At 45.1% G+C, this 14,227-nt stretch overlaps 1 protein-coding gene across 1 annotated transcript in view; it reads right to left on the bottom strand.

Annotated features, from left to right (window-relative positions):
* The window catches only part of LOC126188417 (myosin-7B-like), a 105,528-nt gene that overhangs the window by 75,368 nt on the left and 15,933 nt on the right, over positions 1 to 14,227 (bottom strand). The window contains exon 3 of the mRNA XM_049930021.1: positions 3,659 to 3,873. Coding sequence (XP_049785978.1) covers positions 3,659 to 3,873 — 215 coding nt within the window. The remainder of the gene's footprint in view (positions 1 to 3,658; positions 3,874 to 14,227) is intronic.

Here is a 14,227-nt window from a genome sequence, read left to right as displayed (position 1 = left end):
TGGTAAAGCAATGAAACAGTTACAGTGACAGTGACAGTGGAATCTCAATATATAGTGTCTCACAGTAATGAAGATGATTAAAAGGAAAATGTAAGTGAAACGTTATGTAAATAGACACACACACACTCACACACACACACACACACACACACACACACAGACACACACACACACACACACACACACACACAGAATTAAATAATTTCAGGAATAGAAATAACAAGTTTTCAAATCGTAATTTTGGCTTAAACAATTTATCACTTTAAGGTATAAGTGGCTGCAGATGACAAACTGTGGAACAAAACGGTCACTGTAGAAACACAACACATCAGAAAAACCACACCATGTGGTAAAAAGGTATGAATTCGTAATTAATATGTTTTTTGCAAATATCTGTAATTACGATTTAAAAACTAATAGCTACATGTATACAAACAGCAAAGAACACTCTTTATCTTTAACAGATGAAAAATAAAAGCCTACTGAAGATGCAGCAACTGCAGTGAAACATGTTTGGGTTAAAAAACAAAATCGTGTTTCGCTAAAGGTGGACCCTATCCAAAAACATACGTATAGTACATTACAGGTTTGCTTTGAAAACAGCTGTATGATAGAAGAGAGAGCATCTACGCTACGCGATCAAAACTGTTCAGACTGCCCTATGTAGCGCGGAGTAGACGACTAGATGTCACGAGAAGGGGACTCGACAGTAGAAATGGAGACGGGGAGTACCGTGTTGTAAGTAGAGAAGCAGTAACGGCAGAACGGGTAGAATTCGAGAACTAAGTGACTTCGAACGAGTAGTCGTCTGAGTAAAAAATCCACCAGGGAGATTCCAACCCTTCTAAAGCTGCCTCGAAGGAACAACCACAGTTATTTTAAATATGTTCCTAACGAAAAATTGTTAAAAATTGTTTGAACAGAGTTACTAGAAATTGCAGAGGAAGAATGAAGTCTACGAGAACTCCTCACAAAAAGAGAAGTTAGACAGAAATTTACTCGTGCACCTAGGGATACTTGCTAAGCTGGAAAGAGAGGAAACGTAGCAGTCGACGAAGAATAAAAGAAGATATTTAGGTTGTTTCAGGTTAGAGGTTTGATGGGATGGTAAATAGATTAGTACAAGATAGGTGACTTGGAACCAATACAAACGTACGTACATGAACAGACACAAAATGTACTCGTAAAATATTAAATAAAAGTAGAATCCACTTTTCCAGTTTCTGGGCACGTGGGTGATAAGAAATGTTTTCTCTGCCTGGTTATTGATGTGACGGGATAAAGTCTTTCTAAAATTTCTTTGTAGTAATATTGGTTAACTGTTTGTTCAGGAGGCACCCACTCTTCATGAACAATTCCCTTGGAATCAAAGAAGCACGCAAGCACTTTTGACTTTGACATGCGAGCTGTTTTGGTCTGGGTGATCTCTTTGAGCACCATGGCGAACTTTGGCGTTTTGTCTCTGGATCGTACCGAAAAAACCGACTTTCATCACCAGTGATAACACGGCTCAACCATTCTGGATTGATTTCCGTTTGCTCTGACAGATCGGCTGCCACATTTTTCCGTGTTTCTCGCTGTTGTGGTATGATATTTTTGGGGACCATTTTTGCACAAATCTTTGTCATACCAATATCTTCAGTTATTATTAGACGAATCGTTTCTCGATTGATGTTCAGTTCTTCTGCAATCATTTTCACGGATAATCTTCGATCAGATCGTACGAGTTCACGCACCCTGGCTAAGTTGACATCCGTCCGTGAGGTTGATGGTCGTCCACTGAAGTCCTCATCTTCAACATTCGTTCTGCCTTCACTAAACAGTTTATGCCAACGAAAAACTTGAGCTCTTGACATAACCTCCTCTCCAAAAGCCTTCTGAAGTTTACCGTAAGTCGTCGTCGCGTTTTCACCTAATTTAATGCAAAAAGAAATGGTATACTGTTGCGCAATATTATGCGCTTCCATTTCCGTGACGAGAGACACAAACACGTGTTAACTTATTACAGCAAAACCCACGACTGAGCAGTTGCATCGATGTGCCGCTTGGACTAGAAGCAGCTTATAGACCAAGGTAAAAGATATTGTGCCTACGCAAGCCTGCAGGGTTGCCACATCTTGCAAAGAAAATCATTCTCATTACTTTATTGTCGCATCTCGTATGTGAGATAATGGTTTGTTGAGAATAACATTCCTGAAATGGACTGGCCTGGCGAGTGTCCCGACGTGAAACCAATGTAACACCTTTGGGATGAGCTAGAGCGCCGACTTTGCTCCAGAACCCAGTGTCCAAAGTCACTATCTTCTCTGGTTTCAGCTCTCGAGGAAGACTGGTTTGCCAATCCTCCACAGACATTAAGACACCTCATTAAAAGTGTCCCAAACACAGTTAACGCCATCATACCTCCTAATATCATGTCAGACCTCCTTTTGCCTGGTGTAGTGTAGCAACTCGACGTGTCATGGACTCAACAAGTTGTTGGAAGTCCCCTGCAGAAATAGTGACCCAAGCTGCATCTAAAGCCGTCCAGAATTTTGAAAGTATTGCCGGTGCAGTATTTTGTTCACGAATGCCCTCTCCATTGTGTTCCACAGATGTTCTATGGGATATATGTTGGGCGATCTGGGTGGCCAAATAATTCGCTCGAATACCCAGAATGATCTTCAAACCTGTCGCTTACAACTGTGGCCTGTCATTGTTGTTTGGGACTGTGAAGTACATGAATGGCTGAAAATGATCTCCAAGTAGCCGAACGTTAGCATTTGCAGTCAATGATCGGTTCAGTTAGACTAGAGGACCCAGACTATTCCATGTAAACACAGCCCACACCATTATGGAGCCACCACCAGTTTGCGCAGTGCCTTGTTGACACCTTGGGTCCATGGCTTCGAGGAGTCTGCGCCATACTCGAATCCTACCATCAGCTTTTGCGAACTGAAAACGGGACTCGTCTGACCAGTGCACGGTTTTCCAGTCGTCTAGGATCCAACCGATATGGTCACGAGACCAGGAAAAGCGCTGCAGGCAATGTCACTCGTGTCGGTCGTCTGCTGCAATAGCCCATTAACGGCAAATCTCGCCGCACTGTTCTAACGGATACTGACGTCATACGTCCCACATTGATTTCTGCGGTTATTTCACCCAGTGTTGCTTGTCTGTTAGCACTGACAACTCTACGCAAGCGCCGCTGCTCTCGGCCGTTAAGTGAAGGCCGTTGGCCACTGCGTTGTCCGTGGTGAGAGGTAATGCCTGAAATTGGTATTGTCGGCACACTCTTTACACCGTGGATAGTGGAATACTGCATTCCCTAACGATTTCCGAAATGGAATGTCCCTTGCGTCTAGCTGCAACTACAATTCCGCGTTCAAAATCTGTTAGTTCCCATTTGCGACCATAATCACGTCGGAAACATTTTCACATGAATCATCCGAATACAAATGACAGCTCCGCCAATGCACCACCATTTTATACCTTGTGTACGCGTTACTACCGCCATTTGTATATGTGTATATCGCTATACCATGACTTTTCTCACCTCAACGTAAAGGGGAAGGGTGGACACGCTTCATATTTATCAACACTGATATGTGTCTGATACGTTTGAACAAATAGTGTACAGTACCGAGCTACGCTGGAGAAGTGGCCAAGGACAGCTTACTTGTGCGCCAGGGCGTAGTCGCGCTCCAGCTCGGTTTGGCGCTTGTTTGCTCGTTCCAGCTGGCCGTCGGCCTCCTCCAGCTGCTGGCGATAAGTGTTGGCCATGTCCAGAGCCTTCTGAACCCTGTCGGTCAGCCTGTTCTTCTCTTCCCGCAGACGGCGCACCTCGGTCTTCAAAGATACCACGTCTGAGTCTTCACCTCGTTCCTGAATCTCCTGCAAGCAATTCATGTTGTCAGTTGTACTCGTCGCTGTAGAGATTTTTAGGAACTTAGCATTGGCTGTGTTGCACTACGGTTTGTAGCGGAATGGGCCTTGGTCTTGATGGAAGATACTAATTGCCAGAAAATAAAGAAAAAGAAACAGGAGCCACTGCTAGAAATGTACAGAGTGTTCAGCACAGAGGTTACAAATTTTCAAGAGAGATAGAGTACACCTGGATTATGAAAAATTACATACCAACGCATGGTTGAAAACACGTTCCTGGCGCAGTAGTGACGGCACAAAACGCAAGAAAGATAGGACACGAACAATGTGAGGAAACACATTTATTATGCTTAGTACAGCAGAAATCGTGACAATTGCTGCACTCTGCATTATCGCCTTTCTTATGTAATGGAGGGATTATTTCCATGCTCCAATCCTTAGGTATTTCTTTCTTTATCCATATTTCCTTTATTAATTCATTAATAAAGGAAATATTCTCTTTCCCCAAACTTTAATAATTCGACCTCTATATCATCTTCTCCTGCTGCTTCATTATTCTTTAAGTTTTTAACTGCATTCTTCACTTCCTCTTAGTCTGGTGGTTCGACTTCCTGCTCCTCTACTTCTTATTCTAATTCCAGTTCAAAGTTCAGTTCCTCCTTTTCCTCATTCGAGGTTTCCTTTCTGTTTCCTCCTACATATCCATCAAGTAACTCAGCAAAATACTCCTGCCATCTTCTCGTAGCTTCGCTTTTAACTTCAACAGTTTCCATCTTGAGATCAGATCTTCTTATTGGTACAAGTGCTAGAGAAATTTTATGAATATGACAAGCAACTACATCAGTTGTACATTGATTTTGAACAAGCGTACGACAGCATAAACAGGAATAAAAAAGTATGAAGGATTTTAGAATCCCACTGAAACTAGTGAAGCTGATCCAAATGACCATGAAGGCAACAGTATGCAAGGTATGAATAAAGGAAGAGTTGTCGGGAGAGTTCCATGTGTGGAGTGGGCTGCTGCAGGGAGACGTGATCTCTGTGTTACTCTGTAACTTTGCACTAGAGAAGATAATTCGGCAAATGCCAACAAAGCCAGGAGGAACGATATTTAACCAGCAGGTCCAAGTAGGACATACGTTGATGATGTAGCATTAATTGCAAGGAATATCAAAGCCTTGAAGGATAATTTTACTACATTGGAAGGAGCAGCGTGGATGTTAAGGACTGGTAGTTCTGTAACACCCCACCTGTCACTTAGCTGGTTTTTGCGTGTGTTCACCCCAACTAATTGACTGACAGATCAACAGAGTGTGCAAAACTGCCGCAATATCGGGTAACGCAAAAAAGTAATATGGCCCTGTGACTCCTGATTGAACTGCGGTGGCAGTGTTGACATTAATTTATTCAGAATTGATCACTTTTAATTAAAAAAGGGGTGCACATTGATGTTATATTCAGCTATTGAACACCAGATGCAAATGTTGAACATAAAATTAATTAAGAAAGTGACTTGGAATTTCAACTACTTGATTGAAAACAGATGCAGTCGATTAGCACAAATTTATTTTTTTACTCCCGACCTTCAATCATCACATTACAAGACTCTCCTATCAGGCAGTGGTAATAAATTGCGTTTGCGTGGAGTAAAGCGTGACAACTCAAAAGTAATTCCTATCGACTGACCCAGGCATAATGCAAAGTGCGAGAAGAATTCTACAATACATGGCCCATGAAATCCTCGTGGAAACTTTGCCGACGTGATGCAACAAATTAATCAGTGGCCGGAGCGGGCGCTATATCACCGAATACAGTGTGGCGGAGTGGCATTGTTGTGTGGACGTCGGCTGACCTCGTGGTGCTGCAAGGCTGTGCTCGTCTATTCACTCCTAGCTATCTTGCTCAGTGCATAGATGAACCAAAACTTTCTATCTCCAAGGTCAATCGTTCCATTTGCTAAGTCCTAAGCTGAGTAAAGAACGCCACGTCTACGCTCTAGGCAAGCTGGGAACGGAAGACCTCTACGGAGACTTCTCACAGTCCACTCTTCGCCTCGGTTTCCCCTCCAGCAAAATCACTTACGCCAATTGCAGCGCAAGTCGCATTAATTATGCGTCGCTTCCCAGTGCTGACCAATGCCTGCTCTGGGAAGTGAACAAATTCCCACAAAATTTCCCTTCCTCTCAACTTCTATTTTGCTCCTCCTAGGCCACCCATCAAGGTTAGCGTCTGCACAAACACCAAGTTTTCCGGAATTCTGACTCCTAGGAGAGTACTTCAAATTCCTTGGTCTTACATTCCCATTGGAGGCCGGCGTATTTCATTCTGTCGCTCTTCACCTGATTTTCTTCAGACCTTGTGGACCGTGAATTCAGCGTGAAGTTGCTATAGTCATGAACACGCATATTTTGACCTCTGTCGACCGCTCCACCGTGGCTTTGCGCGGCTTTCTCGCATGTTTCACAGAAAACAGGATGACCGACATTTATCAACAGGTGTACAAGTTCTCCGTCTGTTTCCCAGTACACTAGCATGGAGTCGGGGTCAACCACCCACTCACTGTTACTGATCTTAAGGTGGCTGGAGGTCGTGCACCGTTACCGCTTTCTCAGAGCTTGAGCCGCCCTAAGCTGCCTATTGTCGCTTCCCTTAGCCGCTCCCCCGGTGGCCATGGTTAATGAGTACTTCCCTGGGATAAACTAGCCTCCAGTAAATCGATGCGTTTCCACAAAGTTTTCATGTCGTATGAATTACTTTAAAACCATCACCCAACATTAATTATTCCATTACGTCCATACTATACCCTCTACAAGATGCATTGTGCCTTGTCAGTCATTTTTGTTCAGCCCTACTGTTCGCTCAACGTGAGTTAGGTGATCTTTAATGACTTCATGTAAGGGGCATAGTTCTTGCCATCTTACAGTTCAAATGGCTCAAATGGCTCTGAGCACTATGGGACTTAACATCTGAGGTCATCAGTCCCCTAGAACATAGAACTACTTAAACCTAAGGACATCACACACATCCACTTCCGAGGCAGGATTCGAACCTGCGACCGTAGCGGTCGCACGGTTCCAGACTGAAGCGCCTAGAAACTCTCGGCCACAGCGGCCGCCCCTGGACTGGTAGTTAACGTGGGTAAAACAAAGTATAGAAAAGTTTAAATACCTAGGTTCGATAATATTGATTGGCTGGACATTTAAAAAGAATGCCAGAAATTCGAAGTGTTAAGAAAGTGTTTATAGGAATGCTCGAAGGCAGAAGGAGAAGAGGAAGACCCAAGAAAAAGTGGCTTGAAGATATGGAAGAGGATCTCAAAGCAGTGGGAGTCAGAAATTGGAGAAGGAAGGCTATGGATACAGAAGAAGAGAGGCAAGTGACAAAGGAGGCCAAGGTTCTACAAGGACTATAGTGCCGAACAGTACGTAAGTAAATACAGTGGAAACCAACAAATAAAAACAAAAACAGTCAATGATTGTCATCAAAGGAGGTGTTCGAAATTACAACCCTGGACCGTAATGCAGGCCTCACATCCTTGGCGCATGGAAGATCTAATGTTCTGGACGACAATGGTGGCGTCCTTGGCTACCCCAGCAGCTGCCACCAGGAGTGCAACAATTTCGTTAGCACTATTAATGGGAGTTTCGTACACCAGTGTCTTGACGTATCCCCATAGGAAGTAGTCAAGGCAAGTGAGGCCTGGCGACCTCGCAGGCCAACGTACTGGACCACCCTGTCTGATCCAATATTTGTGATACGTTGCATTTAGGTGGGGCAACGGCTTTGCCACAGTGGAGGCACCGAAGTTAAGCGCTGTCGGGCGTGGCCGGAACTTGGATGTGTGACCATCCAGCCGCCATGCGCTGTTGCCATTTTTCGGGGTGCACTCAGCCTCTGATGCCAATTTAGGAGCTACTCGACTGAATAGTAGCGGCTCCGGTCAAAGAAAACCATCATAACGACCGGGAGAGCGGTGTGCTGACCACACGCCCCTCCTATCCGCATCCTCAGCTTGAGGATGACACGGCGGTCGGATGGTCCCGATAGGCCACTTGCGGCCTGAAGACGGAGTGCATTTAGCTGGCGACACACATCAAGGCTGTAAAGTGAGGCCCGTCATGCTGAAACAATGTGGTAGAACGGATCACAGCGGGTACGTATGCCTCGTCCAATAGCTGCGGCAATACTTGATGAAGAAAGATGAGATAGGCTGCACTTGTTAAAGTTTGGGTAACAAGTACGGCGCGACGAAGTGGTCCCCGATGATGCCGGCCCACACGTTGAATGAAAACCGTCTTTAGGATGCGCGGATGTTTGTTGCGTATGAGATCTCATCCGACCAGACATGGGTGTTACATGTGTTGAACATTCCCTCGCTCATGAAAACCGCTCCTTCGGCGAACAAAATGGTTGCACGGGTGAATGCCACTGTGCAGAGGCCACTCTTGGAGCAAAGTCGTCTTCGTCTTCGTGGTGCGTCTGGCACTGGTGAATGGAGCCATCATGGAGGATCCGCCTGATGCTGCTGTGAGAAATTCCGACATGACTGTCTATTGCCCGCTTACTCGCACCGGCGAACGTTCTGTACCAGCCCCAGCACAGTGTCCTCGTTGGCTACAGTTGTTACTGGCCGCTGACGTTGTTGTCTCCCGTCGCTGAAAGAACCCCTTTTGGACAATCTCCTGCGCGAGTGTGCAAAGAAGGTGAGACAGGGAGTTTGCCTCGTGCCGTAATGTTGGGCAAACAACCGCTGTGTGTCTCACCCAGTGCAATTAGCGGCCCCACATGCTACGTGCATATCAGCGAGCTCCGTGTTCGTGTAACGTCCCATCCTACTTCCGCTCCGTCGGCCGGCGAAATGAAGCTTCACAGTGAGCGCCGACCGTAACGATCACGCATATGCCGCCTCATCTGACGTTGCGGTGTTCATAGTGCCGTCTACCGCGTATTCCAGCCAAAGTCTTCCCAGCACTTCAGCCGTACTGACGAAGAGAACAAGACAAATGCTATAACCCGATTTTTCAGAAACATTGCTCAGTGGAAGAGGGGTCAAAGTAGGCAACACATGTCTCGTCTTCCGAGAAAACGACGGTCAAAGTTTTTTAGGTGCTTTATGTGCCTTTTAGCGAGTAAATAGTTCACTGAAGCTGTGGCGCAGTTACTAGCGTCACGGCTTTACATTTTCGCCTCCTTGTTCGAAAGCCGATTATTATTTTAATTTCTTCTTCATTTACCTACCCATGTACGTTACACATCACTACACGCATGTTTCCAATGTATATTGAAATAATGTCCTTATTCGTCTAGTAACTGTACACTATGTGATCAAAAGTATTCGGACACCTGGCTGCAAATGACTTACAAGTTCGTGGCGCCCCCCATCGGGAATGCTGGAAGTCAATATGGTGTTGGCCCACCACTGGCCTTGATGGCGCTTCCACTCTCGCAGGCATACGTTCAATAAGGTGCCGGAAGGTTTCTTGGGGAATGGCAGCCCATTCTTCACGGAGTGCTGCGCTGAGGAAAGATATCGATGTCGGTCGGTGAGGCCTGGCACGAAGTCGGCGTTCCAAAACATCCCAAAGGTGTTCTATAGGGTTCAGGTCAGGACTCTGTGCCGGCCAGTCCAATACATGGATGTTATTGTCGTGTAACCACTCCGTCACAGGCCGTGCATTATGAACAGGTGCTCGATCGTGTTGAAAGATGCACTCACCATCCCCGAATTCCTCTTCAACAATGGGAAGCAAGCATGTGGTTAAAACGTCAATGTAGACCTGTGCTGTGATAGTGTCACGCTAAAAAAACGAGGAGTGCAAGCCCCCTCCATGAAAAACACGACCACACCATAACACAGCCACCTCCAAATTTTACTGTTGCCACTACACACGATGACAGATGACGTTCACCGGACACTCGCCATACCCACACCCTGCCATCGGATAACAACATTGTGTACCGTGATTCGTAACTCCACACAACGTTTTTTTCCACTGTTCAATTGTCCAATGTTTACGCGCAGTACACCAAGCGAGGCGTCGTTTGTCATTTACCGGCGTGATGTGTGGCTTAAGCACAGCCGCTCGACCATGAAATCCAAGTTGTCTCACCTCCCGCCTACCTGTCATAGTACTTGCAGTGGATCCCGATGCAGTCTGGAATTCCTGTGTGATGATCTGGATGGATCTCTGCCTATTACAAATTACGACCCTGTTTAACGGTTAGCAGTCTCTGTCAGTCAATAGACGAGGACGGCCTGTACGCTTTTGTGCTGTACGTGGCCCTCCACGTTTCCACTTCACTGTTACATCGAAAACAGTAGACCTAGGGATGTTTACGGGTGTGGAAATCTCGCGTACAGACGTTTGTCAGTAGTGACACCCAGTCACCTGACCACGTTCGAAGCCTATGAGTTCCACGGAGCGCCCCATTCTGCTCTCTCACAATGTCCAAAGACTACTGAGGTCGCTGATATGGAGTACCTGGCATTAGGTGGCAGCACAATGCACCTAATATGAAAAACGTATGTTTTGGGGGGTGTTCAAATGGTTCAAACGGCTCTGAGCACTATGGGACTTAACATCTCAGGTCATCAGTCGCCTAGAACTTAGAACTACTTAAACCTAACTAACTTAAGGACATCACACACATCCATGCCCGAGGCAGGATTCGAACCTCCGACCGTAGCAGTCGCGCGGCTCCGGACTGAAGGGTATAGGACCCCTCGGCCACCGCGGGCGGTTTTTGGGGTGTCCGGATAGTTTTGATCACATAGTGTAAGTCTGGTGAATGAATTTTGAAAAAATAAATGAATAAGTTAATTGTTTGAAATTGTTTTCGGTGAAATTCTTGTGGTGTACCACGATTCATAATCAGCTGCAAGCGCCAGTTCTCGATAAAGTGATCCATTATGCGTGGTTTGCCGCGAAATTATTTCCAACGCGTGAAATCATCAGCAGTATTAACGACGTTTCAGTCCCGAGTGAGATGTGCCTGAAGAAATGTGTTCGGAATTTGCATGTTCCGAATGTTTCCAAGCTCGATGTCAACCAAGGGAATTCACCAAGTCTTTGTGAAGAATAAAAATAAAAATGAAATATAAGAAGTAAGATAAGAATTAATATAAGAATGTGAAAATTTAAAAAGTGTTTGACCCCTTCAAATATCATAAACACATATATAATAAATAAATAACCCTTACTGTGAAACCCAGGTGGAATTTCACAATTAATATGACGCTCTCGTATCCACTAAATTGATAAGAAACATTCGCGTAGTAACCTTCTACGAACTTGAGTAGGTAAATGAACACAAGGTAAACAAATAAAAATATTAATCGAGTTTCGAGCGCGGGGCGCATAATTGAGAGCCCGCGAAGCAGTCACTGTGCCACTATTTCGGCTGAAGTAATCCCCCGCCAACAAGCTCATACACTACATCGTAAACGTTGATCTTGTTTTCCCAGAAAGGTTCTAGTGTCTACGGATAAGTCAAGACACGTGTTCACTTACTTTGACTCCTCTTCACTGAGCGAAGTTTCTGCGAAATCGGGATATCGCACTTGGTGCGTTCTCCTCGTAAGCATAATGAACTGTTTTCTCACTCTGGTCGTGTGTCCTACCTTTATTGTGTTTTGTGTCGTCACTACCTCCCCAGGACCATGCCTTGCTATGTAATTTTCCGGCGGCTAGGTTTACTCTCTCTCTCTCTCTCTCTCTCTCTCTACCTCTCCTCAAAGTTTGGAACCGCTGTGCTAAACACCCTGCACATCTACGCGAGACGTAAAATGAGCTTATCGGACAAGATATTAGCCCCCCGTTAAAAGAACACAGTGGTCACTTTAGAGGCTGTAGTTGTTGTAGAACTGGCAGCAGGTGGTCATGCAGCCCTCCGCCACTGACGCAGGCCATGGCAGCGAAGTGGAGTGAAAGTGTCAGTCCATTTTACGGAATTCACGCAGTAAAAGGAGTGGACGTGGAGACGCGACAGAATGACTGAAAGGAGTTATCATGTCTACATGTGCCGAAGACCACCCGTGAATGAAGTTGTCCAATTTGCTGCTGTAACGACGTGAACAGCCTGAGGTGTCTACAAGGAGTGGTGTACCACTCACAGATGTGTAACACTGCGTAAGAACAGTGGTCGTAAAAAAAAAAAAAATGAGAATCGGTTTCAAACCCGACAGTGACTGCGGCTGTCAGCAAATGCAGGTCCATATCAACCATATTCCGAGGGAACGTTGTGAAGGGAAGTACATGCAATGGACATATTGAGTCGGGTACCCTGAAAATGGCCATTTCTCACAGCGGCGCATGAAGCATCGCGTCTTCAGTGGGCAAGATAACACAGCAACTGTGTATTAGCTGACTGGAGTTGAGTAATATGGTCCTACGAATCCCGATGTTGTGTCTTTTCAAATGATTTACGGCGTCTACTGTACCAACGTTCTAATGAGGCGTTGTGTGAAGAGTGCCATTCCGGCCGATTCTGTGATGTTTTGACGTTGTTGCTCTTACCAAGGCTTGGGACCACTCGTTCAGAGTACTATGGACGTGAACTAGGATTTTCGAAAATTCTTGATGACCAATTGTTACCTTTCTTAGGTGCATCCATTCCTGCTTTGCTGAATCGTAGGACAACTGCCGATCTGTCCGTAAAAAAACTATCGAGAACAGTCTCAGCTGCAGGTTCACCTACCACTTATTTTTAAAGGTAACGGCCTTGCCGCAGTGGTTACACCGGTTCCCGTGAGATCACCGAAGTTAAGCGCTGTCGGGCGTGGTCGGCACTTGGAGGGGTAACCATCCAGGCCGCCATGCGCTGTCGTCATTTTTCGGGGTGCACTCAGCCTCGTGATGCCAATTGAGGAGCTACTCGACCGAATAGTAGCGGATTCGGTCAAGAATACCATCTTACGCCTGGGAGAGCGGTGTGCTGACCCCACTCCCCTCCTATCCGTATCCTCCACCGAGGATGAGACGGCGGTCGTATGGTCCTGGTAGGCCACTCGTGGCCTGAAGACAGAGTGCTTTCCATTTATTTTAAAAGCTACCGGTTTCAGAAATATAATACGCCATCATCAGACATCGAGATGCTGTCGTGTGCTAATGTTGCATGTGCATAAGCTGGTGCACAGATTGGTTATTTTTACATACTACATCCATACGTCTGTCAATGGAAAATTCAGCCGCGATCAACGATAGAGAGCCTGATGATGGTATATTATATCGCTGAAACGGGCAGCCTGAAAGTAAATTGACGCAGTCACATCGATTAAATATCTAGGCGTAATGCTGCAAAGCGATGTGAAATACAATGAGTACGTCAGGTTGGTAGAAAGGAAGGCTAATGCTCTACTTCATGTTATTGGGAGAATTTTGGGAAAGCGGAGCTCATCTGCAAAGGAGGCGGCTTATACAATACTAGTGCGACCCATTCTTGAGTAGTGTTCGAATATTTGGAATCCCGACCAGTTCGCATTAAAGGAAGACATTGAACCAGTTCATAGGCGTGCTGCTACATTTGTTACTTGTAGATTCGATCAGAACGCAAGTATTACGGAGATGTTTCATGGAGTGAAATTGGGAATCCCTGGAGGGAAGACTGCGGGCTTTAAAAAAAATCTGATTTAAAAAAATCTGCTCAATAGATTAGGACCTCTATTGATAGCATGTGTTAGTTGTGAAAATTACTGCGTAACTTCAGTATTTCCAGAAACCTACTTGCGGAAAAAAAATCGATCTCACACTGTGTTTTGTGAGAGGTTCACTATACAGAAATCTCTACTGATTTTGCAAAGGTTTTTACACTTCGCTTAGTATGCTGAATGACAGAGAGCAAAGGAATTACCACTTTGTAGGATACAAATCCTGGATGAGCCCCCAACTACGGGCTTGGAAAAAAAAAAAAATGTGACACTCATCTACGTACCCTCAGATTCAGAGTTGAAATATTAAAAGTTTTGGCTGGTTTCGTTGTGTAAGGGCTCGATACGTAGTTGCCACATTACAGGCCAAATACTGCTGAGTCTGCAGTATAAAATGTGAATATACACATGAATCGAATGGTCGAAGGGTCCTATCACTCGGCAATTGCAAATTTTGAATGTAACATAGAAATTTATAAATGAGAGATTGCAATTAAATAAAATGTGCAGGTGCAATTCGTTTAACGACTTTAAATGATGAGTACGATAGCAGAAGTACCTTTAAGAATGCTTTTATTACTACAAAACACTTATTGGTGTCGATGGTCCAGCAATTAAATAAAATATAAGTTGAATAACAGGGAAACAATAGATTCCTACTTCACGTAATTAGTTATGAACAACAACATAGCTCACGAGATATTCACTTCTAAACGT

Source organism: Schistocerca cancellata, chromosome 5 (assembly GCF_023864275.1).
Source record: "Schistocerca cancellata isolate TAMUIC-IGC-003103 chromosome 5, iqSchCanc2.1, whole genome shotgun sequence".
NCBI classification, from domain to species: Eukaryota; Metazoa; Arthropoda; class Insecta; order Orthoptera; family Acrididae; genus Schistocerca; species Schistocerca cancellata.
The sequence above is the reverse complement of the archived record's forward strand: the minus strand, read 5'-3'. Positions and strand labels throughout refer to the sequence as shown.